This window comes from Embiotoca jacksoni, unplaced genomic scaffold (assembly GCF_022577435.1).
Source record: "Embiotoca jacksoni isolate LCO1_2020_lvr unplaced genomic scaffold, fEmbJac1.0.p SCAF_15, whole genome shotgun sequence".
Taxonomy (NCBI): Eukaryota; Metazoa; Chordata; class Actinopteri; family Embiotocidae; genus Embiotoca; species Embiotoca jacksoni.
This window is the reverse complement of record NW_027185285.1, coordinates 11,603,819-11,631,087: the sequence shown is the minus strand read 5'-3', so window position 1 is coordinate 11,631,087 and position 27,269 is coordinate 11,603,819. Positions and strand designations below refer to the sequence as shown.

The 27,269-nt window shown below is 42.4% G+C and overlaps 1 protein-coding gene and 1 pseudogene across 3 annotated transcripts; one reads left to right on the top strand and one right to left on the bottom strand.

Moving 5' to 3' along the window:
- Positions 1 to 1,020: 1,020 nt before the first annotated feature.
- Positions 1,021 to 9,468, top strand: wipi2 (WD repeat domain, phosphoinositide interacting 2). 3 transcript variants are annotated; one of them, XM_069149615.1, is made up of 12 exons: positions 1,021 to 1,253; positions 2,133 to 2,215; positions 3,283 to 3,452; positions 4,396 to 4,492; positions 4,962 to 5,059; positions 5,299 to 5,391; positions 5,537 to 5,607; positions 5,784 to 5,891; positions 6,017 to 6,181; positions 7,216 to 7,323; positions 7,431 to 7,528; positions 8,032 to 9,468. In XM_069149615.1, the coding sequence occupies exons 1-12, from the start codon at positions 1,180 to 1,182 to the stop codon at positions 8,142 to 8,144; spliced, it is 1,278 nt and encodes a 425-aa protein (XP_069005716.1). In that variant the 5' UTR covers positions 1,021 to 1,179; the 3' UTR covers positions 8,145 to 9,468. The 3 variants fall into 3 exon arrangements, with proteins under 3 accessions (XP_069005716.1, XP_069005715.1, XP_069005717.1); XM_069149614.1 differs by having other exon boundaries at positions 1,022 to 1,253; positions 5,784 to 5,897; XM_069149616.1 differs by lacking the exon at positions 1,021 to 1,253 and adding an exon at positions 1,737 to 1,800 and having other exon boundaries at positions 5,784 to 5,897.
- Positions 9,469 to 10,875: 1,407 nt separating this feature from the next.
- On the bottom strand, positions 10,876 to 22,940 carry LOC138197855 (myosin-16-like; annotated as a pseudogene).
- Positions 22,941 to 27,269: the final 4,329 nt, after the last annotated feature.

The following is a 27,269-nucleotide window of genomic DNA, read 5'->3' as shown; positions in this document are numbered from 1 at the left end:
TGTGATCTGCTGCAACTTGATGAACCATCCCGACCCCTCAGATCGTCTGGGACGGGTCTCCTTTCTGTTCCCAGAGTCAGAAAAAAACACGGAGAAGCAACGGTTCAGGTTTTCTGCTCCACATATCTGGAACAAACTCCCAGAAAGCTGCAGGTCTGCTGAAACTCTCAGCTGCTTCAAATCAAGATTGAAGACTTTTCTGTTTGCTGCTGCCTTCAACTGAACCAGACTCAAGGATGTTGATCAATTTCCTGCATTTCTGCATTTTATTACTGTATTTTATTTCTTAAACTGCACTGCAACTTTCATTCTATTTTTAGCTTGTTTAATGTTTTAATGACTGTTTTTAATGTTTCAATCAATGTTCTTAATTGTTTTTAAATTTGCTTTTCCTTTGCCTGATGTTTTGATGCTTTTAATGGTTTTATATGAAGCAGTTTGAAATACCTTGTTGTTGAAATGTGCTCTACAAATAAACTTGCCTTGCCTATTATAACATGGTTTTCGTTTTTTTTTTTTTTTTTTTTTGCATGGGATAAAGTCTTTGTCAACAAGTCGGAAGATCACATACGACTAAAAGACTATTTCTAATTGAGTGGTCAAGAGCTTTACAATCAAGATGACACATTTTTTTTAATCGCTCCATTTTTATGCCAAATAAATAACTTTACGTTTAACACACTGATCAGGGCAGCACATTCAGTTTAGATGTTGTTTGCACATATTGACAGCAGGGTGCACTGGTGCATAATGTCATGTACAGTTACTGGACAGGAGACAGCAGGAGAGTGTTTGTTCCTGTTTTCAGCCGAGGCAAACAGAAATACTATTTACAGTTATATCGGATTATATATATATATATACATATATATATGTATATATATATATATTGTTTACTATCATCAGGACTGTACCACTTTGGGAAAACTGCTCTGGCCCTTTAAAGGTGCTGCACGCGGTGTGCTTCGAGCATGCGCAGTGAGGGTGAGCAACAGCCCCCCCCCCCCCCCCACCGCTCCCCTCCCCATATGAAACAACAACAACAATCTGTCCACCAGACTGAGGAGACACGGAGACACGGAGACATGGAGACATTGACTCCGTGAAGCTTTCCGGCCTTTTCGTAATCTCGCTGCTGTCAATCCTCCCGCAGCTTTGTGTGTCGATGGTGCCGAGCTCATGAATTTGGCCAGTCAGAGCGGGGACGCCGGCGGAAGCCAGCTCCTCTTCGCCAACTTTAACCAGGACAACACGTAAGACAGGGCCCCGGAGGAGGGGAGAGAGAGAGGGAGGGGGGGGACAGTGTCCTAGGGGAGGGGAGGGGGGGACAGACAGTGTCCCGGGGATCCGATGGCCTGCGCTGACGAGCTAGCTGCTGTTAGCTAGCTATGTGCGGGCTCACAACAGTGGAGGAGGGAGGGAGGGGAGGGGGGGGGGGCGAAATATCCTTGGATGTGTTTTTGTCATATTATAAAAGTACTACCGGTACACGCCGGTTTCAACCAGCTTTTATTTATTTATTTTATTTTATTTCTTTATTTTAGACGACATTAGCGTAGCTTTCTTAGCTAACGTGATGCTGGGTGGTCCGAAGCTAACTTTAGCATAACCCGTGAAAAGGTCGAGGTTCGTGTAACTCGTCACGTTTCACGACTCAAGTTTGTTCATTTGTTCTCATCTCGGACCGAAGTGAAATTGATTGTCTGGTTTAGACGCCGCGGTGTTAAATAGCTGGTCCTTTTTTATTTTAGGGACGTGGAGTTGGAGGACTGACGGATATTGTCCAAAGTCTCAAACTGGGTCAGTCTGTCTCTGTTTGACATGAGTTAGTGAGACATGTAGTCGAGTCCTTTTTCTTTTTTTTTTAAACTCACGGTAGGTTTATTATTGCGTTGGATTTACTGCTGCTGACCACGGAGGCCTGGTGGAGGTGGAGGTGGAGGTGGTGGTGGTGGTGTTGCAAAACAGCTGCAGTCCTGTGACCACCGTCACAAAAACCTGCTTACTGGATCCAGTGTGTGTACATGGTGGAGGAGGGTGGAGGAGGGTGGGGGGACCGAGATGTGTGTTGGACTGTCAAACATCAAGCTGATGCTAAAATGCTCTCATTTCTGGTTCTGGTATTTTAACAGGTCCTTAGCTGTTGGCACCAAACCGGGATACAAGTTTTTCTCCCTGTCCTCCGTGGACAAATTGGAGCAGATATATGAATGTAGTAAGTGTTGTATAAGCTCTGTTCTTGCTTTCCCGATGCCATCTACTACCCACTTGTGTGCACTCTTTCGCCGTCCAGAGAGTGAGCAGGCTGAAACGCACAGTGAACATTAAAGCCGGTTGCTCTCCAAAACCAGTGACACTGCTCTTCATGGTATTGCTGGATGGTTTTTGAGTGACGACCGTGTATCATGCATGCCTGGATAAGGTATGGCATAATCACTGTCCCATTACAGCAATACTTTTTGCTTTAAATATTAATAACATCTGTCAGCACTTTTCTCACACTCCTGTACTTTAAAATTCAGTTTCCCCGTTGTTATTGGATTTACATGAGGTATAGTACGATCTCTGCAACATCCTTAATCCTTATCCGTAAGCTAAAGTGTCTCTTTTTCTATACCATTCGATGTGAATAGCCAATGCAAAGTAGGTTGAAGGAGATTCAAGTTGTGTTGTCAGAGGAAGATGAGGGGGGGGGAAGTCTGGTATCTGCTGCTCAAACCATTCACCAAACATACAGTGTGCTTCAGGGCTGCAAATAACCATTATTTTCATTGTAGATTGATCTGTTGATTATCAATGATTGATCAATTATCTGTTTGGGCTTTAAAATATCGACCCGTGTTTTTTAAAGCCCAAAGTGCAGCCTAAAGTGTCTTATTTGGTCCCGGCCAACAGTCCACAACCAAGACACATTCAGTCTCTTTTCATGAAGGTCTCAAAAGACCACAAAATACTCATATTGGTGAAGCAGGAATCAGAGAATTTTAGAATAATATTCTGCCGATCAAGTAATTGTTGCAGCTCTACAAACATGTTTAGGAACGACAAATCTCAAGATGAAGGCTACAGCAGCACAATTCACTGCATCCATTCCTTCACAAATCAGCTCATTGGCTTCATGTGATTTCTGTGTTTTCCCTTCATTTGCACTGCGTCACATCACCATGTCTAATCTTTTCATCCAATAAATAATCAGAAAATGCCCCTGAGCAACCACTGCAAAGTAATGTTTTTTTTTTGTCTACCTTTGTGTGTGTGTGTGTGTGTGTTGTGTTGCTGCAGCTGACACGGAGGATGTGTGTATCGTGGAGCGTCTGTTCTCCAGCAGCCTGGTGGCCATCGTGAGCCTGAAGGCCCCCAGGAAGCTCAAAGTCTGTCACTTCAAGAAAGGAACTGAGATCTGCAACTACTCCTATTCAAACACCATACTGGCTGTCAAACTCAACAGACAGGTAGGATGACGAGGGGGAAGAGTTCCTCCCTTAAATTACAATACACAGTATTCATGAAGCAACCAGGTGCTTGTATGTCTTGAAACAATGACTTCGCTGGATAATGAAACAGTACGAGGCGCAACCAGATGGTTCAGACGCTGTTCTTGATGCCCAAAAGAGGAGCACAGTGATGTGAACAGAGTTATGTCGCTTGATCAACATCAGCATCTGAGTTGCAGCTGTTTTTCTGATTACTGGTGCGCATTTGCAATTTCACCATGGACTTCAGCAGACATACAATTTTGAGTCAAACTTGAAAAGTCAGCAATGGAGACCCTTGAAATGTTTCAGATTTTATACAGCAGTGAAGCAGTGAGCCCGGTGAGATGTTTTGAGTGGTATTTGCATTAAAAGAGGGGCAGAACTTCACTGTCCAAGACCGAAGAAAGTGCATCAGGTCAGGAGCCCAAGCAGGTTTTTTTTTTTTTTTTAATCATTCGCAGGTTGTTCACTGTGAATTTGTCCCCCAGGATCCGAATGTCAACGCTGAGTTCCACTGTGATGTTCTGAGGTGTCCGAGGGAAAATACTGGCGTGATAGCAGATAGGTTCTCTCAGACACTCAGGTCTCTCACCCGCAGCAACCCGTAACTCTCTACCACCGCTTATCCACAGATTTGTCTCCCTGCAACTTCCCATTTCACACAAAATTGTCCGTTTGCTCGCTACTCAAGTTTCAGGTCCGAGGTGAAATTCCAAATGTGCACGTACCACAGTAATACAGGTCCTATATACAAGTTAATACATGATAATCAAGCAACGTGACTTGGAATACGTACTCACAGAAGTCACAGCTTCCATCGGCTCTATGCTCACTGTGCTGCGCTCAGTTAGAGCACGACAGGAACACGTCTATAACCTTGGTTTGCCAGCAGTGTTGATGTTCTGTGGTTCCTCTGCAGAGGCTGATAGTTTGTCTGGAGGAGTCGCTTTACATTCACAACATCCGAGACATGAAAGTGCTGCACACTATCAGAGAGACTCCACCCAACCCCTCAGGTGAGTCTGAAGACGTGACAAAAACAGTGTAAATGGAGATAATTTGAAGTGAAAATGTTCAAAAGAATGAAACTGAGTGGGAAGGCGTGTTTTTTCTTGCATAGTGTATTTGCTCATGTTGAAACCAGGCATGCGACGTCTCAGTTTTTCAGGATTTCAGTTTCTCTTTCACTTTTGAGATTATTTTCAGCAGTGTTGTTTTCCAGCCTCTTCATCATCATCTCCATTTTGTCTGCTGCCTTCAACACTGAAAAACTGTTACTGTTGAGTTCTATGAAACCCACAGAACAAAGAAAAAAACCCACTCATGCTGTCAGAACTGTTATAAACACAGATTACTGCAGTCTCACAATGTTTCATGAGTCATTGTTTTAGTTTCAGTTGCGCTGACTGTCAGATTCAGATAAATGTGGTTCTGTTGTCTTTTGTTTCTCTGTCTTTGTTAAGTGGTTTGTGTTTGTTTCTCCAGGCTTGTGTGCCCTTTCCATCAGCAATGATAACTGTTATCTGGCGTACCCAGGCAGTGCTACGATAGGAGAAGTGCAGGTGTTTGACACAGTCAACCTGGTAGGTGAACACAGTAAAACCTTCTGCACTACACTGTCCTCACTTAATAATGCCTTTACGCGTATCCATATTTCATTACTTGGCACTCTTCTATCAGGGCACACAAACACTTGATGTATAGCTGAGGTCTGTTTCTTGTCGTACTTATTATTCAGTCAGCCAATGTGTCCGTCCATCAATCCTTCATGAATCATTGTGAAGTTCAACGTCTCTCACCGTCGGCTCGTCTTGTTTTCCAGCGAGCAGCAAACATGATTCCAGCCCACGACAGCCCACTAGCGGCTCTGGCTTTCGACGCCAGCGGAACCAAGCTGGCCACGGCCTCAGAGAAGGTAGGGCAGCCACTGCGCAGCGTCTGCGCGGCTCGCTTCTGTGCGATCTTGTTTTCCGCCTGAGGAAATAGGGTTCCTTGTTTCTGCTTCTTTGTTCAAGCGTTGTAATTCCCCGTGTCTCTTGTGTTTCCCATTTCCTCCACAGGGCACGGTCATCCGTGTCTTCTCAATCCCGGAGGGACAGAAGCTCTTCGAGTTTCGGCGAGGAGTCAAGAGGTAGAAGACTTGATGATTGTTGAACCACAGTTCCGATTTTTCAGAGATGAAAGCGCTCTCACTGGGAGGGAACAGTAGCCGTCCTCATGAATAAAGTGTGCGTGTGTTTGTAGGTGGTGTACACTGGCATTCACCAGCTCCTCTGCAAACCTGTGTTTGTGTACTTCTTATCTTAGGTGTGTGAGCATCTGTTCGTTGGCGTTCAGTATGGAAGGCCTGTACCTTTCTGCCTCCAGCAACACAGAGACGGTCCACATCTTCAAATTAGAGACGCAGAAGGAGAAGTACGTGTACGTACCTCCCTTTGTTTAAAAAGACTTCTTCTCTCCTACACGTTGACCTCCAGCAGAAACACGGGCGTCTCACATTCTGCGTGTGTGTGTGTGTGTGTGTGTGTGTGTGTGTTCAGGCCGGCGGAGGAGCCCACCACATGGGGAGGGTACCTGGGGAAGGTCCTGATGGCGTCCACCACCTACTTGCCTTCCCAGGTGACAGAAATGTTCACCCAGGGACGAGCCTTCGCCACCGTCCGTCTGCCCTTCTGCGGACACAAGAACATCTGCGCCTTAGCTGTGTGAGTACAGACGCACCGACAGACAGCGAATACAAATGTACACGCCAGAAAGAATTGTGACGAAATGACGAATGAAATCCGAACTAATCAGCTTGACTTAATGCCAGTCGGCTCTCTGGGTCAGACACTTCTTTGTTGCTTGGAATTAGCATCTGTTTAATAAGATTTATTGATTTTAACGTGTGATTTTTAAAGACTTATTAATCCTCCGTGATTGGGGTCTAAAATTAACACCAGCCTGGTGCCAAATGCCGGTAGACTTTCCGTTTGGCAAATTAATCTCGGATGGCTATTTGCATTAAATGCTCTTATGAAGAAACACCAGCTACTGGCGTTTTCGGTTCTTCTTTCATGGTACTGTTCACCATACGGGACATGAAATACTTTGCTAAACTGTCACTTCCTGCAGGTCTGCGGCTAACCTGATGATTAAGTAGCTCGCAGGAGGAGGCCAGACTTCATGGACTGCATAGATGGTGATTGCAGTAGAAAGGGAGAAGTCTGATGAGGAAGTTTAAGCAGCCGATGGGTCAACAATGCCTTTACATTTACTTTACTTTACTACCTCAAGTGCATTTAATAGCAAATACCAAAGTGAAAGTTTGAGATCAACCCTTCTGGAGCTGTTTGCTGGCTTGAATTAATTAACTGTTGAACAATAAACTAATGAGTCAATTTGCCTCTAATTTTGTTCTGGCCTCTTCTTTAAGTTTGTATTTAACACAGTGCTTTATTAGCTCATATAATGTGCTGAAACAAATATATACCTTACACAAAAAGAGAGTTTTATTACTGGTAAAATATATGCTCGGTTCCTGGATTTAAAAAAAATCTATCAGTCCCCTTGGCTTGTGAGCCAAAAGATGAATTTCACACACTGGTTGTAATTGTCACATTACTGTTCCCCGTTTTTTTTGTTCTTTTTTTCTTCCAGTTTTGGTTTCTAATGAACACATCATTGAATATGACGCTGCTGTTCTCGACTTAATCATTAAATGTGTACTAAGATCTCCATTTGCTCTGTTTGAAATCAGGATTCAGAAGATTCCCAGGTTGTTGGTTGCAGCTGCTGATGGTTACCTGTATCTTTACAACCTGGATCCACAAGAGGGTGGGGAGTGCACACTTATGAAGCAGCACAGGTAACATACACAGTAACGACACACTGTCATCATGATGCACAGCTCAATACAAACGGGTATCTCGAGCTTCAGGCTGCATTCATGAGAGTTTCTGTCGCTGACTTCAGGTTGGACGGCAGTGCTGAGCCTCCCAACGAGATCCTTGAGCAGGGGACACATGATCGCCCACTTGTGGCCCAAACCTACAGTGCTGCTGTCACTAAAGGTAAGTTACACTTTATCTCGCAGGCCCTTAGTGTCTTCATAATGCTTTTAGAATGTCTCTTATTATAACTTAGGATAATAGACAAGGAACTTTCTGAAGAGAATGAAGTCATTGCAGGAGAAACGGATAAAGAGTTCTGAGACCGTTACGTATATTTAATGTGTTGACTTTACAAGGAAGCGGTGATTTCCAGAGGTATTTTTAGCTGCATTTAAAGCCTTGTAAATATTAAGTTCTGGTTCATTTGTTACTGGAACCATTCAGCTGTATGCTTGTAATTATCCATGCTAGCACATGTTTGTGTTTTTTTTTATCAGCATAATAACGATGTTTTCTCTCGGAAATGTCAGAGAAAATTGGGAGCAAATATTTTGATAAAGTGTCCCCATGTTTTTTACCGTCATGGTGTGATAAATAATAATAATAATGAAAAAAAACAACATTTAACGTCGTTTCAGAACGTAAGAGTTGTTTATTTCAATGTTTGAACTCGTGTTTCCTAGGTTACTGCGAAGAACAGGGGGCGGTGGGAGGGGCGGGGCTAGAAGACGACCTCAACGACTTGCGTTTAGAAGAAGAGAACGAGCAGCCGCCGCTCATCCTCGAAACTGACTGACTTAACGGACGGCCGTTCCCACCAATCAGAGGGCTCCTCTGGTGCTGCTACAAACATGTGACACGAGGGGGGCAGGGACAGGATCGACGATGGGGGCTGTTTTTAAACACTCGAGGTGTTCAGGAGCCTGTCTGTGAGTCTATGTGTGCGTCTGTCTGTTCACATACATGTCTATCTCTTTCTTCCCTCCTTTGTTTCCTTCACCCTCCGTTTGGGCTGCGCAGGCCAAACTGAAGCTTTGCATGTACATGTGCCAACCGCTAAAAAACATGCTCCAATGTGATAAAACGCGCATCCGTGAGTGTTGAGTGCGCTCGACAAAATGTAGCCGCGTCTCCTCCTTAAGACATAAACACACAGGCGCAAGCACTGTGGAAAAAAAGGACGTGATGGTGTAAGTGCCTCTCTGCCCCGGTGTCATGGTTTCTTCTGTCCGAGAGGGGGGCCTCTTTGCATTGGCTTAATAAAATCTATTTTCAGTTGTCGGATCTTATTGCAGGGTGTGTGCTATCTTTTCTGACCCGCTCCTCTCACACGCAGTCACACACTGTCCTGTGGCATCAGTCACGTTTACCCTAAAAGCAACGACGAGGCAGAGGTGTTTGCGAATCAGAGTGTGTTTGTGCGCTTGTGCCGAGACCTCATTTGCGTGTGCGCGTGTGCTGGCCATGCATATTAGCAACACATCTAGTAATTAGCCTCCACTTGTCTCCGCTCACTTTTTGCTCATCCAAACAGAGGCTCAGTGGACAACACGCCCTCCCCCCACCCCCTTCCCTCCCCTCTTCAGGCCTGCAGTCATTGGTTGATTTTACACTCTGATATTAATGATATTTAAAAAAAGAAAATCGACATAAACTAATCATACCCAATGATGTGTCAAGCGTGTGAAAGCATCCATGGTGTTGTTGACGTGGTAATGTATCCATACATCGAAGACACGGGTGGTGAGGATCAGTTGAGAACGCAGCAGGCCTCCTCGTGCTCCTCATCCTTCTGTATCTCTACTCTGTACATTACTAGATGTGGCAAGATATCACTGTACCATAATGTCAGGTCATGACTTTACGCTCTGGGATAGCGGCTGTTTTGGCCATCGGGTGAACTGTGGATTGTAATTTGCTTGATGTGGAGGTCGGGCTGAGCCTCATCAACCGGTCCAGGATGCTGCATGATTCCCCGTTAATCCTTTTGGTGTCTGACGCCGCTAAACGAGGATTAGCCGTGGGATTTTGGAGTGTCAGGCATTTTCTAATGATTTTGTATAAAATGTGAAACATTCATCTGAAACTAAAATGAAAATAAATTCCATGTTGATGTATTATATAGGTGCCTTCTGTTCTTGTTACGCTGGTATTTTGCTTTTATTTTGAAAATCATTAGGGACAACTGAATGGGAGAGCAGTTACCCTGCATTACAAATGTGATCTTACCTTATACCAGATATACCAAATAGGGGACATTTTCAGATCATGATGTTGGAGCTTACAGTGATGCACAATAAGCAGCACTTCATTCATTTTTATACTTTTACTGACATTCAAAATGTAACAAACAAGCGCTTTGTCTGTACCAATATATTTTTGTGAATGAATGACTCACTCCTTTGACAGGCAGGTCAAAGCACCCGAGTGACACTGTAATCTTCACACTTGTCATTGCCTTGCAGTAGTTTGCTTAATTGCATATTTGTTCAGTAATATATATGCCTTTGATGATACCTGATTAAAAACATGAAATTATTATATTTTTTTTTGCCACTTCCACTTCACCTTTTAAGTTGATACTGTTAGCAAAGAGTTGAGATGTCTATTAAGTCACTCAGCTGATGCAGAGTAACATTAGTCCTCATTTATGTGTTTCTGGTGATCAGCAGCCAAATGCAAGTCCAATACGCACTCTCATTTTTACAGATTTTACCGTCTACCAACGTCAGAGGGAAATATCTGTCTCTCTATGTTCCGCTATATTGGTCAGCTTCATCTATCTGCTGTCTGTGGCTTCCTCACTGAAAAGCACGACTGTTAATAGCAGCAAGACGGAACTAAAACAGTTCACCTGCAGACACTAAAACTCTCCTTAAAACTGAGGGAAACTGGGATTGATAATTCTTTGTGGGTTCATGACCTGCTTCACATTACACATACAAATTAGATTTATTGCCAGTAAAGAAATATTAATTGTTGCAGCTTTAATGCAATATTGATACCTCTCTGCAGGTATCAATCCTCTACCTCTGTCCTACAATGATAAACGACTCTGCCACTGGCTTCTTTGCAGTTTATTAAGACTGCAACCGGACACACACATACATGCAGGAGCGACACGCACCGGCGGGCTCTCGATCGTTGACGTGAGAACACAGCTTCACCCGCTCATCCCTCCAGTGCAAAGACAGAAACAGTGAGATGATACAAGGCACAGACTCCTATATACACACAATACAGGCACATTGGAAAAATCCATTCACACATTACTAATAAACAAAATATGAACCTTACAGAGCTGTTGGAGCAAAGGTCCAACGCAAGCAACAACACATAATAGTACCTGCAGGCACGTACTGTACATTTAAGACTACCTTAGCGTGCAGGCTATAACTGACTGGCACAGATTAAGTGACCACCCCTAAGACGACTGATTAAGACTGTCGGTGATGTTATAGACTCCTTTAATTATTTAAGACTTTAAAGAGCTCCGTCTGGGCCCTTTTAAGACTTTCTTCTGGTTGTCTCAGCTCATACTGGCTCTGTCCAGCGTCCTCCACAGGGCTGAGTGGGTGTGTGTCACTGCGGGAAAGACAAAACAGACCGTTTCAAAGTGTACACTCAGATGGATGCTCTTCCTTCTGTGTGTGTGCTTTCCCCTCTAGCCTTCCTGTCCTCCGCTGGAAGGCTTGGTGACCTGGACTATCTATTGTGACACACAAATAGTAACAGACGTAATAACTTTAAGTTCAGCATGTGCTTTAATATTTCTGCCTTCGAGTGACGTATTGTTGGGTTTCACTGGGCTTTAATAAGGATTCATTAACATCATTAAAAGTGGCTCATAATTATTCAGTTACTCTTCTTTTCAGTTTCTGGTAAAAAGTGGTTTAGCTTAGTTTATGATTGGGTATTTTACAATGACTGAGAAACGTAGTCTAGAACACATAAAGCATCAGATTGTTGTTTGTTTTTTTTGTACAAATTGAACAAGCAGAATATAATGTGTCAATATAGGGACCATTAGAAGTGCTGGTTGGTGGATTTAGTTTCTTTCAGAGTGAGCCAGGTTATCTGTTTCCCTGCTTCGAACCTGCTGCTGTAACTAATTAACTAAAGATTTGAGATTTGTATAAAAGTTCCCATCCAACTATGCAAATCCTATCCTCCTTTAAGAAATGTTTTTGAACCTTTTCCTTTTTAAAACTAGGCCAAAAATAGGAAGACATAAAAAAATAATAATAATAATTTTAGGACTCACAGCATCTTCTATCTGTCGTTTGTAGGACTTGAGCTTGTTCTGGAGTTTCTCCACCAGCTCCTGCATGCGCTGATTGGTCTTGTGGTCCTCCTCCGTCTGGAAGATCAGCAGGTTTTTCACCGTCTTCACACGGCGCTTCTGCTCCTGGTCCAGCTCGTTCTCCAGCTTCTTGATCTGGTCGCAGTTTAGGGGAGGAATTGACATGATGTGTGGATGAGAGGACTGAGCCGGGTGTAGTAACTGTATAGGTGTGTAACCTGTTTAAGGTAAGGCTAGTGGCCACCATCCCTCAATAAATTCAGCTCCTCACCCCGGTTTCCAGTTTCCGGATGGTGTGTTTGCTGGCCTTCAGAGCCTGCTGCTCGGCCTCCTCCAGCTTCAGTGTGGTTCTTCTTCACCTTCTCCAGGTGGGAGTACCGGTCCTGCTCCTGCCGAAGCTCCTCACAGAGTCGCGTCGCCTGGAGGCCGACACACATTTCACTTTGAACTCAACACAAATCTGACCAGTGTAACAGAATGATTGGCTACAAGGAGCATGAGTACTCATTTGTATTCATAAAATAATTTTTGTTTGATTTATTTCATAGCTCCAAAATGACATTTTTGGTTACTCACATCAGTCACAGCCTTCTTGGCTCTTATCAGCGGACCGAAACTCTGAGACCAGCTCTTCATTCTCACTGGACAGTCAAGCGAGGTCAGCCTCCAGTTTTCTCTTCAGGATGGTCAGGCTTTGGTTCTACAGCTTGAAAAAAAAAGACAGCAGCAACAAGTCAGCATTGAGCTGACATCCTTGGTGCATCAGTTCTTTGCTTAAACAAATGCCCACTGGTCTACATGCATTTATGGGACTTCCTGGGCTTCCTATGCAGTCACCGTCCAGCATTGTGATCTCACTGAACCTCTCTGTGGTGTCCACCAGTTCCTGCTCGATTTGTTTGTGAGCTCTCTTGGACGTTTCCCGGCCTCCTCTCAGCTCCTCCATCTCGCCTTGCATGAGGCACAAATGGCGCTCCAGCAGGCTGTACTTCTCCCTCAGCTCATCGTGCTGACGGGCGTCCTCATCCATCTGCACCTGCAGATCCTGGAAGAAGGGTGGGACACAAGAATTCATGCTGTCGTATTTCTCAGCAGTTCCATATTCTGCCTCTAGGACGCAGATCAAACAGAAAAATCATACTTTGATCTGCTGCTGCAGCTTCTTGAGGGTTTTGACCAGCTCGACATTGTTCCTGTTAGCGTGCTCCGGCTGAATCTCCATCTCATTCAAGTCACCCTCCATCTTCTTCATCCTCAGAGCCTCGGCTCGACCTTTGGCCTCTGCAGCGATTCAACTGCACGAGCATGGTTCTTCCTAGATACCACAAACAACACAGCTTGATCTTAAGGACTTTGTTGTTAGAGTTGAAGGTGGCACTTACAAATTCCCTTATTGTTGAAAATGGTGTACTGTCAATACAACTTTTAATGAAATTATACTTCAATAGTTGTTTATAGAATGAATGATTTACATTAAAATGAAGCATGAGGTGAGAACCAAAAACAGGGATAAATATATTACTGAAAAAAGCGTTAAATAGTTAATGGCATGAAAAAACATTCACACTCATATCTCTTTATAGGGATTTAATCTCTAAACGATGGCAGCACCAATATGGAAGTTGGAAGATGTGTTTGTAATCATAAATCAGCTTCTTTATAGTTATGAAAATGAAATAATTTTGAAATCAATGAGTGCATCATTTCTCTGTCATGCGTGTTCACACACACACACACATACACACACACACACACACACACACACACACACACACACACACAAAAACCACTATTTCACACCCGAAACCCGAAACTAAAGCAAAAGTCCCCTGTTTGCTCCCAGCATTCAATTTTACCAATCAAATCCATCTTTAGATGTTTAGTAGATGACCTTCTGTGTTTAGATGTGACTGCCAAACATTAGAAAAATGAAAAATGCCCTCACAGTTTTCTGGTACTGTTCGACAGTCAAAAAGTCACAGAAGCCCAGATCTTTTCGCAACAAAAGAAACTTTTTTGCACCTCCAGTGACGTTTCGGTCTCCTCCAGAGCCATCTGAAGCTCTTTTTTTCTCCACTTCCAGCTTCTTCTTGTCCTTCTGTGGCCTCCTTCCCCGAGCTGGTCAACCAACTCTTTGATCTCCTCTCAGAGGAGGGGATACATGATCAAGATAAGATCGGCCGCCAGCTTGTTGAAGACACGGTGCTTCTTATCGAGAGCTGCTGCTGTGTTGGGCTCGTCATACAAACACTAGTCATACAAACACAGACATAAGCAGAAAAAAACTTTAGACACATCTACAAAAATCTTTTTTTTTGATTGGCTGGTGCCTTTATAGAGTCCAGCTTAGTCAGGTTAATTTCTACTTATAAATAGGTCCTGATATATTGATACTGGACAAAAACAACAAAAAAACAATTAATATAGTCGGACATTAGTTCTGCATACTCTCATACAAAAGCTGTGAGTCTATCAACGAATACAGAATTGGTTGGTTTCCAAGTGAAGCATAAAGCATCCTCATATTTTTTTTTGGAGTTTACTGACAATGGCCTGTAGCAGCAACCTTTCCATGGCCAGGCAGCCTGAGAGGTTACAGGACAATAGAACAGTTTGCCAATAGCATGCAAAAGCCCAATTTTACCTTTGATGATTTTATATCATCAGGAAAGAACACCAAGCTACAGTGGTAGAGCTAAAAAAAAACAACAACATTATTATCTAACCCATGACTGGTTTAATGTCAGGTTAAAATATAGCTGCAGGTTACAGGTTCACATATGCTCAAATTTGCAGCTGCTCACTAACAGCAAGAACCTTTGAGAAGTCCTTTCGGGCTCTTAACTTTTGATTGACCTTTTGTTTTTACAGCTAAATGACCAAATCAAATTAAAAAATAAATGAATAGTGCTGCGATTACAGAACTATGAGAGCATACACTTTGATGGCAGTTGAAACCCGAACTCAGTTTTACAAACTGAGTTACAGACGCTCATTTGTCTGTCTCTGTATATGCACCTTCTCCAGGTCGATGGTGAGGTCCTCCACCTCCCCCTGCAGCCTCTGCTTGACCTTCTCCAGGCTGGCAGCTCTGGCTTGGGCCGCCTCTGCTGCCTCCTCAGCCTCCTGGAGACGCACAGCAAGTTTGCGCCTGGTAGAGAGTGGGAGGAGAGAGAGAGACAGAGACAAGACCGTGGGATTAAATTAAAAAGTATAAAGACTATCGCCACTATGATTCACTTAAAAAACTGATTTTTGAGCAGCAGTAGATTGAGTATTTTAGAACTTCTATTTACTTGGTCTCCTCGAGCTCCTCGGTGCGGTGGATGGCGTCCGTCTGATACTTGCTCCTCCAGGAGGTGCCGTCGGCATTGAGTTTAGACACGGGGCGCTGGAGCTCCCTGCGGGCTTCAGACTCCTCCAGCTGCTCCTTCAGGAGGGGGAGGTCATGGCGGGCGTTGGCCAGGGCCACCACTGCTGTGTTACAGCCCTGCAGAGAGAGTGGGGGGGGGGAGGCCACAGGTTTGATCTTTATTAGAGATCCAATCATGATTTAAAAGCAACAAAAGGAAGCTTACAGAGACAAAAAAGGACAGTAAGAAGAAGTTAATTTGCTTCAGCCAGGTGGAAAATGTTTTCAGGTAAACTTAATGCACGATGCTTTGGTCCCGCACAACAAACTTGCAAGGAACTAGAGATTGACACTGTAATGTTTAGATAGTACACATTCCTTGTCTTTATTAAAGGTGAAACAGACAGAACTGGATACCTGGGCTGGCAGTGTGCGTCTGTGGTGCTACTTACCTTGTTCTCCTCGTCCACCTGTCGCTTGAGCTCGTCAATCTGCGAGGTGAGCGAAGCCTTCAGCCTAGTCACCTGGGTCAGCTTACTCTGCACGTCCTCCAGCTCCCTGCTCAGATTATTCATTATTCTCCGCTACACACACACACACACGTATATAAAAGGACAGAGGATCAAACCAAACCGCACACAGACCTACAAACTGCAGTGTTTCTGTGTGTGTGTGTGTGTGTGTGTGTGTGTGTGTGTGTGTGTGTGTGTGTGTGTGTGTGCGCGCGCGCGTGTGTGTTTATTCAGCTCAGATTCATGCAGACAAACAAAACAATACTTGATGTCTTTCTGTGAAGGTTAAAGGTCACCTCATTCACTTGGGTGTTGAGCTTGCTGTTGCTCTTGGTTAGATGGTTAACTTTGTCCTCTTCAGTTTGGAGATCCTCCAGGGTTTTCTGTTCAAAATATAAGAAACATATAACTTTGTCACTGTTAAACTCATAAAAAATATGTTTTTAAATGTGCAAATGTGCATGTGTGTGTTTGTCTACCTGTTGCAGTTCCTCTAGGACCCTCTTTTCTTTCTGCAGCTTGGCAATATGGTCATCTCTCTGACTCAGGTCACCTGTCAGAGTCCGCACCTTGAAATCCAGACCCTAAACACACCATTGAAGAAGAAATGAGTGGTAACCTTTAATTATGTGTCTGGCTTCAAGTCTGTTAATCCAGGTGTCTGGAACCAGAAAATACTAAGATTTTAATCCATTTCCTTCCCCCTCAACCTGTTTCTCCTTCTCCGTCTTGGCCAGCGTCAACTCCAGAGCCTCCAGGTCTCTCTTTAGCTCAGTCAGTTCCCCCTCCAGCTGCCTTCTCTGGCTGTGGAGAGAGGCCGCGTTGCCTTCTTCTTCCTCCAGCCGCTCACACAGATCTTAAATTCCTATTTATTGCAGTCGACAAAAAAGAGGTTTCCAAGACATAAAACTCTCCATGAATTCATGGATTCTTCATGAGTACTTTTGATAGTTGAATTAACCGTACTTATCTAGTTGAGTACCATTTTGAATGCAGGACTTCTAGTTGTAATTGAATATTTTTTCAGTGTGTTACTGCCACTTAACCCTCCCATTTTATTTTTATAGGAAGCTGTGAGGGTTTCTTTAAAGAAGGCCCTCACAGCCTCCTATAAAAATTTAAAAAAAAAATATTAAAATAAAATAAAATAAAATAGAACTTGGTTGAACACAGCTGCGGGTCATTTTGACCCTAGGACAATGGGCGGGTTAAATAAAAGATCTGAGTACTCCCTCCACCACTGACAATGTTAATGTTGAAAACATTTCGCCTTTTGCTTGTTTGTCGCTGCGTTACTACAATTTCACTAAAATTGCATAAAGTGTGAAATAACTGTTTCAGTTAATGAATGACATACCTGGACTGACTCCTCCAGATGAACCTTTTGGTGCATCAGCTGAGTGCAGCGCTCCTCAGCATCACCCAGCGTGTCCTGCTCCTGTTGGGAGACAAAGTCACAAGAGAGACAATGAGTTGAAGAATGAAAAGAGTGAGTAGAGGATTTTGCTGCAACTATACAAAGAAAGGTACACCTCTGACTTTGGCTTAAGAATAGTTTTATCTGCACTTTCAGGAAGATGGTGCATCATTACAGGCCAACTGGTGCAGGATCAAGTGGTTATCTGTCACACCTTTATAACACAGAGATACAGCATTTGATCATCATTACCAATAATTTTATTCGAAGAATATCTTGTAAAATATTTCACCAACATCTCAAAAAAAAATATCTTCGGTAAGATCACACTCCGATTTTGCCCACTAACCTGACTTCTTGAACTCATTAGGGACAATGCAGTGGACAAAGTGGGGAGCATTGCTTCGCAGGGAGCTCATCAGCTTGTTAAGTTGTTCCTGTGGTGCATTAACGGTGTCCTGTGAGATTTGCATTACTGTAATACTACAAGATTTGTTATGCAATTTATATGATTCCTGGGTCTTTTATTAGTGTCTGTTACTTTAAGAGATAGTGTTTGAAGATGTGCATGTGCTCTTGTGTGCATATGTGTGTGTATGTGTCCCTGTGTGTCTGTGTGAGTTACCCTGTAGAAGTTAGAGATGGTTTGGAAGGAAGAGCCTTTCTTCTGTTTCTTGGTTCCCACAGCAGCCTCCTCCTCGTTGAAGAGTAGGGCCAGCAGGTGCATGGAGGACTTCTGGAAGAGTCCCATCACCGTCTCATTCAGAGGGTCTTTGTTCTTCTCCAGCTAGCCCAGTTGTAGCCCACCTGGAAGAACTACAAACAGCTTAACTGCACCCAGGCTCACAAGTTCTCCTACACATTCAGAGTTATTAGTGACTTTATTGAGAGAGGTGGATGGAGCTGGACAACCATTTTAAACACAAATATATTTGTCTCCATCACTATGGAAGTGTTTTTTGTATCGACCTGCCTCTAACACAGGATAAATTCCCACAGTAATGAAGTACTCACAGTGCTGGCATAGTGCACTGGTTACCTAACCTAACCTAACCTAATCTAGTTCAAAGTTGCCCTCAGCTCCTTTCTTCCCTCCTTTTGGCTTGAGGAAGTTGGAGGACTTGCCCAAGTGGTTGTCATACAGAGCTGCTTTGAAGGTCACATCTGTTGCCTTTGGAAAGACATACTGCTCCTCCAGGATGGACAAAATCCCCATCGGCTGGAGAGGGGACAGAGGCATTAAGGTTGAAAGAATGAGCCTTGAAATTTATGCTTAACATTTGCGAGTGTGTGTGTGTGTGTGTGTGTGTGTGTGTGTGTGTGTGTGTGTGTGTGTGTGCGTGTGTGTGTGTGTGTGTTTTACCTTCTCCAGCAGGTCGATGCAGGCCTGCAGGTCCAGGCCAAAGTCATTGAAGACCCAGTCGATTCCCTCCGTCCTGTTTCAGCACGAACATGTGGTGGTTAAAGAGCTGCTGAAGCTTCTCGTTGGTGAAGTTGATGCATAGCTGTTCAAAGCTGTTGAACTGCAGACAGAGGAGGATCATGTGAGGTAAAACGATGAGATCATAATGTCGTAGACAAAACATGATCGAATCTTACAGTTAATTCTCACATCAACGATCTCAAAGCCGGCAATGTCCAACACTCCTATGAAGTACTGCCGCTGCATTTAGGTGTCCAGCATCTTATTGATGTCGGTCACCATCCACTTGAACATGCGGTCATAGATGGCTTTTGCCAGAGCACGGATGGAGTAGACACACTGGTCCTGACCTGAAATTGCAAGTTCAAATCCTGTGTAGCTGATCTTTAAAAGGTTGGTGAGTGCATTATTATCTTCGTTAAATGATCAGTATTTACAAGCCTTGAAATAATGTCTTTGCAATACCTTTGGTCACAAACTCATTGCCGACCTTGACACGGGGCCGTGTCATGCCCTTCTGCAGCTCCCCAGAGATGATGGCTGTGAAGTGGGTGACTTTGTCAGCCACTTTAGGAAGGACAAGAGACAAAGAGTTCATGAAATTATTCTAATAATGTCTTGTAACATGTTAAAAATAGGTAACAGATGAGATAGTAGTTAATGAAAGTAAAGGAAAATATACAGACAAAAAAAATATGAGCTGGGACACCCGAATAAAAGGGTCGGCTTCAAGAGAACTGTGAACAGAGCAGAAGAGAGGTCAAAAGAAGAGATCAAGGCAAGATGGACAGACTAGAGAGAACGAGGCAGGCTTTGTATACCCTCAGTGGAGTCCACATCAGCCTGCTCCTCTCTCGACTTCCGTTTGAACTTCATGTTTCCAAAGTGCATTATGCCTCCAGTCAGCTTGTACACGCTCATCTTCTCCTCAAGAGTGAAGCCCAAGACATCAAAGACTTCCTGTGGACAGACAAGAATAGAAAGAGCGAGAGGACTGTACAGAAGACATCAGTGCTGCACAGTAGAGTTACACAAAAGGATGCAGCAGCATTATCAACAGGCAAATGTATTGACATAACCAAGTGTCATATTAGGCACGCAAAGAAGTAATTTAGTTTTTATTCTAGATTTCAAATCAAAGCTCTGCACGAGTCATTCAGCACACAGAAAAGCTCTGAATCCAAATGTGAGAGTGAACAAATGTTGACTGACATCGGTGAGCAGCAGCTCCTCGCCGTCGTCCACGTTGTCCACCACAGTGACACCCTGACCCACCCACACATACTGTTTGGGGTCTGTGCTCAGCAGCAGCGCCTCTGGGAAACACACAACTACACCGTTTCATAGATCATGTATAAACTCAAGTAGCTCTTTATCAACATTATGTTCAACATGTGTTCATCTGAACTGTTTTTCATGAATACTATTCAACTTCACTACTTGCACATTTCAATATGTTTTCTCTCAGCTGAACTGTTAATATTAAATTTAGGTTTGTAATGCTTTATTTACACAACTAGTGGCAGAACCAGACATACTTGTTATTTTTTTCAACTTTACATCCATGACTTTTAGGTATCTTAATCAGTTGTTGACTACTTCACAATTTTTCAGTTGCTTTTAGTGGACTATTGCAGGTTCCCTATTTAGTTTACTGTTTTATTTGTTATCAGCTTTTTTGCCATTTTTCATAATCTTCAGCTAATTGATTATTGTAACAGTTTATCCATAGTATTTTTGGCTAGATTAATGTTTTTGTCTTTCAACTATTTATCCTCCACATTTGGTAAACATTCTCAGCTGTTTATATTAATACTATCCATCTCGGTCATTTATCCCCAACTTTTAGTTTCCTCATCATGTATTCATACTCTGAGCTAACTTCTTTACTCGCATCCAGACTACTTTCCAGGGACTCTTAATCACACAGTAAGTGATGTTCAGGTATTACATCTTATAGGCTACAGTATGTGGAATTTTAAATAAAAGCTTTATTCCCTCAAATTAGTTGTGCTTTTAAAGGAGCAGTGTGATAGGATTTCTCCCAACAAATCCCCCTAAATGCTCACACTGAACCATTAACACAATTTTATAAAGTTGATAGTAAAACAACTGACATCTCCAGCAATGAAAAAAATCTCTAGTTTGTCATTTCTACTTCCATTCATTTAAAGTCCAGTCAACAGCTTCATCTGTCTCGCCTATGAGTTCTGGCTTCCTTCCAGACAGCAGTTGGCAGAATATGTGATATCCTCTCTATTATTTTACCAAGATCCCCTGATAATGCCCCAACAGTGCCCAAAGTAATAAAAGAACAAAATCCACTCAGGTTTCAATGTCGGCACTAGCCAGTTTAGCTGTTGGCCCAACATGGATACGGATGAACTTCCCCTGAAACAAAAATGTAATATTTGTACAGAGGACAATTTGCATTTCATTGTTAAAGTAGAACAAATATTTCCATATCTGTTCCTACAAAACGTGAGGAGTTGTTGTTCCTGATGGTCTTGGCGTTGCCGAATGCCTCCAGCACCGGGTTAGCCTGAATGATCTGGTCCTCCATAGAGCCCTGAGAAGAGAAGAAGATAAGACATGACCAGATAAATTATTACAACAAATTGAATCATGTCTATCCACAAACAGACACTTGCTTTGGAGTCTGAGGCTTTGCTCTCAGATGCTCCAACACTGGCGAAGTACTGGATAACCTTCTGAGTGTTTTCAGTCTTGCCAGCACCGGATTCTCCACTGTTGGAAAAGTCCCAGAAACAAATAAGTTAATAACAGTAAGACGTGCATGTTATACATGACATGAAACGAGAAAATCACGTTGTCCTCATGTGATCAGCATGGACTGGTTCTCATGCTCTGCGATGGCAGGACATGGAGACAGAAACAGAGAGAGGGTGAGAGAGATGAGAATAATTGCTGCTGATTTCCCTCAGAGCAGATCAGAGGACTGTTGATGTTCTCTGTCAGCACTATGAACAACACAGACAGCTGTCCACTCTCCCCCGATGCCATAGTGGCTTCAAAGTATTCCTCTGCTCCCTGAACAAATCATCACAAGCCGCACTGATTACACACACGTATAACTGTGTGACGACTTTTAAGCAACTCGTCCCCTGGGTGTTACGCCAGATCACCACATACCACTTGCGTGCTTACGTCTCCTCTTTGCCAACTTCACCCCCCCTCTCCTCACCCCTCAAAAACCTCTGACAGATTTAAATCTCCTCCTTCCCCCTGCTCTCCAAAGCCCCTTCCTCCTAATCATCCATCCATAGCGCTTTTATCCGCAACGCTGCATCCCTGTCTCCTCACCCGTCATCATGTCGTGGTCGGCGTTGTCAGAGATGGAGAAGAGGTGAGGAGGAACTTTGTTGCGTTTCTTCTCCTTGTACTGTATATCTGGGCCACCCTGGCGCCATAGATAGAAAGCCATTTGTACGGGTCGTCACACAGAAGAGGCCTGAGTAGATCTGGGAGAGGGAGGAAACAAACAAGAAGAGGTTTGAGGGTTGCTTGGGAAAATTTCCAGTTTCCAATATGGACAAAAAGTTTGCTCACAGGCACCTTTACACAGCACTACTGTCTCTAGCCTCTATTTTATTGTATTGAAAAGACAAAAAGCTCATAGTTTTATATCTAAATATGAGAATCTCTAATACAGCTTACTTTGGAGATAAATTTGTATTTATCATTTTCCATTTTAAACCAGCCTAAAGGTTTGGAATACTTCTTCAGTTACTGATCTACATTTCTCAGAATGCTTTTCACTGATTTAGCATTTGATCTCCATGTAGATGGGGCACATTTAATGAGTAGATTGTTTATCAAAATGATCAAAATCAAAGCAACAGATACCCTGACTTTTAGCCCCTGATAAATATTAGATCCTACATTTCCCATAATGCACCTGATAACATTTTCAATGAGTTTGTAATGCAGGTTTCTTTTATAAATTTTGTCTCCAAATCCAAGCTGACATAAGCCAGATCACATCATCAGAGCATTTTTTTTCAGACTTGGCAAATCTCCTCTGGAGTCATAGATAACATTACTGAACTGTTTTCACAGATTTTTCCGTGTTTGGCAACTTACATAGCTCCTCATGCTGACGTAACGACTGCACAGGTTCTCCAATACACTGGCTTCTTTGAGGAAGGTGAGGTTGGACATGTCAATGGCTTGGAAGAACTTGGGAGGATTCATCTGCTGGACGTCATCCTTCTTCACGGTTACCGTCTGATCGGAGAAGACAGTGATCAAACTGAGATTATTTACATTATTCTTAACATAAACTGACATTCACATCAGAAATGTCAAAGTATCCTGAATCTTCAAAACAAAATAGCATCATTGTTTGTCTTACAGTGTTCTTGGTGGTCTTGATGGTGACTTTGTCCCCATCTTCAGACTCAATGTCCCCAGCAACAAAAGCCTCCTTGTCATCTTTGACCCAGCAGGAGCGCTTGATGTCGTATGGTTTATTTGCAGCGTCCAGGTGCTCCTTCTCTGTGGGAACCAGGAGCGGCATGGGGTCCACATCGTCCCCACAGTCCCCTTTATACCCACCAGCCATGGCTGCTGCTGCTGCTGCTGCCATCAACAAACATAAACCAAGTGATTGACCTGCTCACACACCAACTGGCTGCTGAAGAGAGATGCTGAGAAACAGAGAGACAGCAGAAATTTAAGTGAGACAGAAGGACACTGTTGACTCAACAAGATTTAACATTTGATACTCACCTATGCAGGAGGACGCTCAGGAGGACTGTGGTTGTGTGTGGTGAGGCCATGCGATTATATATCAGGCCCTCTGCTTCCTCATATGGTCACAACTCTAAAACCAGCCATCGCCTTGAGGTCTCATCCTAACTGATCTGGCTGGCAGCGCAGGATTTGGGAATTCTTCAATCTGCCTCACTCCATTTAGGGTTTCCCTGGAAGGCCATCACTCCTGTCCTCACCCCATCATTTTATCTATCTTCTGCCTCCCTCCTGCTTTCCATCCCTCCATTTTCATCCCACTGTGGCTCTGCTCTGACGCTTACGTTATCTTTCTGTTTCCTGAGTGAGTTAGGATAAGTAAGGCATCTTAAATTGAAACCACAGGTGTGCCATTGGGTCATTTTCATCTTTCAACTTTTAAAATATCTTTATCTATGTTCTGAACTTTAAACACTTTAAAACCCTCACCTCAAAAATAATAAAATATAATGGACCCGTAATGCTTTTCTGGTGAATAAAACCAATTATTTTGTTTGTGTGTCATTTATTTTCCTCTTGTAGAAACATGAGCAGATTGCTGACGCAGAGCTCTGTTTGGTTCTGGGCTGAGGATAAAGGGGCTGAGTGGAATTTCACCCAAGTAACTAACATGATGAGAAGAACATTTGTTGTGTCTACCAAAGGTTGTTGTGATCACACTCTAAAACTTCACTCTTTTTAGCATCACCTTCTTGTTTTTATTCAGTGCGTAATCACAATCTCAACTAGATTCCCCAGCAACTAAAGCAGCTGTTGCTCCAATTTCCCAAAGGAGGCCCTAACACTGACTGACTGAGACTGACACTGATCACACACACACACACACACACACACACACACACACACACGCACACACACACACACACAGACACATGCTGAATCAGCCTCTGGAGAGTGAATGGTTTGACTCAGTCCAAACTTTCCATCTGTCTTCCTCACAAGTCTATATTTTTTCAGCTTTCTAAAACATGATTTTTAGAGTTTGAAATTACTTCTATATGTGCCTTTTTTTTGTAAATTTCTTGCTATGACAGATTCTGAGAAGCAAACATTTTCTATTGTGTGTTTCCTCTCTTTTATTGTCACTTACTCCTCTCGTAAGATAATTTATTCTTTGCTCTTGTTTTCATCTGTCTCAATCTTTTATTTGTATTGCACATTTGGCCACCAGTAGGATTAACCAACTGTTCTTTGTAAAGAATGACTTCATATTCATTAACCGTGTGTGTGTGTGTCCCTGAGGTATTTCTAAGTCGACCTCTATGACTGGAATTATAGTTGTGAACACACTCAGTTGGTCTCGGGGGCTGTTGAAGCCCCTGAGACCAATTGAATAAAAGCCGCACACACACATAATCACATAATCACACCAACAGCTGTACATGATGGTTTTCGAGGGACAGACTAATTTCTGTGTGAGAGTTTGTGTGCGCGTGTGTGTCTGGCGCTACTACAACCACCTGTGGAGTGTTGACACAGTTAAACATATAAATACATAGAAACCCGACTGGTAATTAGACGTTGAGAGGCAGCGGGAAAGTGGGGAAGACATGTTAAGAAGAGGGTCGAGCTGAAACAAAAACATCAATGCATATAAGAAGAGGAGCAACGATTTTGACATGTCAAAATCATTATTTCCACCTGTGCAATTATAAGGCTATGTATGTCTGCATGTGTGAAATAAGGAGAGAGAGAGAGTGTGTGTGTGTGTGTGTGTGTGTGTGTGTGTCTGTCTGTCTGTCTGTCTGTCTGTCTGCATTCAGGAGGGTGTGGTCAGACTCAGACAGATCAACAGACAGAAATATTGATAAAATGTTGAAACTGCACATGCTTGTGGAGACAAAGTGTGTGTGTGAGCCGTTTCATTGCTTATGTGGATTTACTATGTCATATAAACAGGCTGGTGAGAGGGTCCATTGTTCCTTCAGCTAATACTGCAGCCGTGCGGCTAACTCGCTGCTGCTAAAGAATCAAACCCCACAACTCATAATCCCTGATCACCAGCTTCCGCATTTCGCCGCTGTTTTTGCTTACAATACGTTACATACCTGATAAACATTTTTAAAGCATATCAGATAACTTTAGATAAAGTAACTCATCCATTTGATTTGATAAAATGTCTGAATTCTTGGGTGATAATCAAAATTTTACTCTGACTAAAATCTTAACTGTGCACAAACTCCAACATCGGAGACATAGCAGCTGTTGAGGCTCACTCTCAACTGTCTCTCAATTTATTTAGAAATTTCCCCCTGCAAAAATATCCAATTATAGTCAGGAACTGCTCCACAAATTTGAACAACCTTGATCTCTATGGATCAGAGACATCTGGGAGACCTTTGAAATACAATCAGTCAAAGTGAAATCAGAAAAATGTAATTTTTTTTTTACCTCTGCTTCTACAAAATTCTCAAATAAAAGGATGAGTCAGTAAATACTGCAGTTGAAGCTGTTTAAAAAAAAAAATTCTCAACTGCAACTAATAAATTTGGTGCTACAGAAATGAAGCACAACAATGCTACATCCATTTTAATCCTAGCAGTATGAGGCAGCCTCTCTGTTGAGTGTGACACCCTGAGCAACCCTGCATTTTAATGACAGACACCTGGTCTGGGCTCAGCGACCACCAGGGTGGAAGAGGTTATCCTTTTTAGCCATGCAAGAAGCACGTCTCTGAAAGCTACTGTTTGGATTGCCAAAAAAAATGTGTACAGATGGCACCGAGAGGGGGCGGCACAGTGGTTAGCACTGTTGCCACACAGGAAGTAGGTTCTAGATTCAAACCTGCTGGTGGATTAAGGCCTCTCTTTGTGGAGTTTGCATGTTCTTTCTGTCCCTGAGTGTGTTGTCACCGGGTGCTCCAGCCTTCCCCCACAGTCTTAAAATATGCATTTTAAATTAACTGCCTATTTTAAATGGGCTGTAGGTGTGAATGTGAGCGTGAATGGTTGTCTGTCTTTCTGTGATGCCCCTTTGAGGAACCTGTGACCTGCCTGGATTTTTCGACATGTGCCCCGGTTTAATTAAAATACTAACACTGCCAAACACAACTCTTTTTAATCTATAAGGCAATTCAAATCACATTTATCTTCTAATGTTTTTGTGGTGTTATTTTTTTTTCTCTGTTTTGATGCCAAACCTGCTGGAAGACACTCACAGCTTGTGAGTTCCTTCCCTCTTGAGAACGGATTATAAAGGCAGTGTGTTGGAGGTTTCCACAGACAGAATACATTAATGAAAGATTGTTCATTTTGCAAAAAGCATTGCTGTATTGGTTCAATTTTAATATTGATGACGCATCAAAGCTTTAAAAAAAGGTGAGTATTTCAAGTGCTTACTCCGATGCTGTCGGGGAACAAAGAGATCTTTTTGTTTTTTTTTACTGAGGGAATCCATCTATTTTACTTCAACTACTATTGACTATTGGCCTTGAGCAGTTATATAATGGAAAACTCTCAATACAAATAACAAATGTAAAGCTGAGTTGTGGGAGGGTTAATGTAGGCGACAATGAAAAACAACAAGCTCTTGTGAAAAAAGCAATTACTGATGAGAAGCTACACACATGAAATTGGATTGTTGGATATAATGTTGGATGAGAGAATAACCATAAAAAAAATATTTATATTGTAAATATTTATCTTTTTATCTTTTTAAATATATATATATATTTAATTATATATGTAATATTATATATTATATATAATATATTATTATATTATATATAATATATATATAATATAATATATAATATAATAATATTATAATAATATATATAATATATATTTTATATATATATTATAATATTTAAAGATATTAAATATTTATATATTTTTTTTAAATATATAACTATATATTGTAGTTTATATTTATTAAATATAAACTACTTTTAAAGCTGTTATTAGTAGACTGCATGAAAGGAGAAATTCCCAGTTTAAGTAGTTGGTAAATGTCCAGTTATTTAAAAAAAAAAAAAAAAAAAATCGTTTTTTATAAAACCTCAAAAATGTAAATTCATTATAGAAGCAAAAGCAAAAGCAAAAAAAAAAAAAGCAAAACAAAGAGTGTCTGAAGATTTCATTGGAGGAAGCGGAGCCTCGCGGGCGCGCCCACGCTTCCCGGAGCGAGCACGTCACGTTTC

What these genes read in the sequence shown, in the direction of transcription:
- wipi2 (XM_069149614.1), top strand. Translation starts at nt 1,180, where the DNA reads ATGAATTTGGCCAGTCAGAGCGGGGACGCCGGCGGAAGCCAGCTCCTC. An exon ending in GGAGCAGATATATGAATGTA is followed by an intron (nt 2,216 to 3,282) that starts GTAAGTGTTGTA and finishes GTGTTGCTGCAG; the next exon opens with CTGACACGGAGGATGTGTGT. An exon ending in TGGCCACGGCCTCAGAGAAG is followed by an intron (nt 5,392 to 5,536) that starts GTAGGGCAGCCA and finishes TTTCCTCCACAG; the next exon opens with GGCACGGTCATCCGTGTCTT.